At 51.3% G+C, this 1,455-nt stretch overlaps 1 protein-coding gene across 1 annotated transcript in view; it reads right to left on the reverse strand.

Moving 5' to 3' along the window:
- Positions 1-727: 727 nt before the first annotated feature.
- The window catches only part of INMT (indolethylamine N-methyltransferase), a 3,605-nt gene continuing 2,877 nt past the window's right edge, over positions 728-1,455 (reverse strand). Inside the window, 1 exon segment of the mRNA XM_012558101.1 lies at positions 728-1,163. Coding sequence (XP_012413555.1) covers positions 728-1,163 — 436 coding nt within the window.

Raw genomic sequence — 1,455 nt, forward strand, 5'->3', positions numbered from 1 at the left:
CCTCTTCCCACTCTGGGGCTGGCTGAGTAGGTCTGGAAGGGGGTTGCTAGATAAAATATAGGATAAAATAAAATACAATTGTGTCCCAAATATTGCATGGGACATACTTATCCTAAAACAATTATTTGTCATCTGAACTTCAAACGTAACTGGCTGCCCTGAATTTTTGTTTGCTAAATTGGCCAACCCTGTCTGGAAGCAATGGTGTGCTGGAGCTGACTTGTATCAGCTCATAAGACCCCGTTGTTAAATTTTCAGGAATTGTGTGAGCTGTTTATTAAATCACTGGTAGTTTGAAATTAATCACGGTGGGAGTATTTACACCATGGAAACTGGCAATCAATACAAATCAGTAGTTCCTTCTCTCTCTCTTGCGCTCTTTTTTTTTTTTTAGAGCTGGTTGTTAAACATTTACCAGCACACCGTTTTACAGAGGCTTCCTTGTCTCTAATAGGTGCTCTGCAGTCACATGGGAGTCAGATAGCATCTGAGGGTAGCTATCAGGCTTAGTATACTAGAAAATGAAATATTCTACTCCTAGGATCCTAGAGTAAGGCTGCTAGAAACTTAGAATCCTAAAACAAGAATGTTAGAACCCCAGAATTTCAGAAGATGGAATGTATGTTGAAAGCAGGGGCTGCTAGACACTACTCATGCCAACCCCTCACTAGCAGATAGACGGCCAAGGCCTCAGAGCCTGACCAGAGCCCTGGCTGGCCAGCCTGGCTCAGGGCTCAGACCTTTTGCGGGCCGCAATGAGACAGACCCTGCTGTTGGAAGCGTTAGTGACGGAGTAGGTCTGGAGGCTATGCAGAAGCTGCTTGATATCAAAGCCAGCATCCAGGACAGCCTGCTCCACCTCCTCCTTCTCCAGGACCACAGAGGAGAACTTGTACTTCCCCACCATGTAGGACGAGACCTGGAGAGTGACCGTGGTCACCAGGTGGCCCCCCGGCTTGAGCAGCCAGGCGAGGTTGCACAACGCAGCACGGTAGGCATCCAGGCTGCAGCAGGCGCACTCCACGGCCAGCAGGATGAGCACGCAGTCGGCGGGGGGCAGCACAGCCGGGGCCAGCGGGTTGCCCAGGCGGATGTCACGCTTGAGCACCCGCTTCACCGTGGATCACAGCTTCTTCCCCTTCTCCTTCTCCTGCCACCAGCTGCTGCAGAGACAGAGTGGCACTCAGGGGAGGTACGTCTCGGTCCCAAAGGAACTCTCAGCCGGCTGTGACCAGCAGATAGGGGTTATCTCTGGACCCAGAGGACTGCTATTCCTTAGTCCTAGTGTGACCTCATGGCAGGCTCTTCCTTAACCTGCACCCGAGTTTCGCCAGCAGGAAAATGGTCAGAGAGAGGGACCAGATGAATTGCAGAAAGCTTCTCCTCTCTGAGTCCACGTGAGCCCCTCCCCTTGATCTCCAGAAGAGACAAGGAGCCCCCAGTGTGGATTGGGCA

Source organism: Trichechus manatus, unplaced genomic scaffold, assembly GCF_000243295.1.
Source record: "Trichechus manatus latirostris isolate Lorelei unplaced genomic scaffold, TriManLat1.0 scaffold00137, whole genome shotgun sequence".
Classification (NCBI taxonomy): domain Eukaryota; kingdom Metazoa; phylum Chordata; class Mammalia; order Sirenia; family Trichechidae; genus Trichechus; species Trichechus manatus.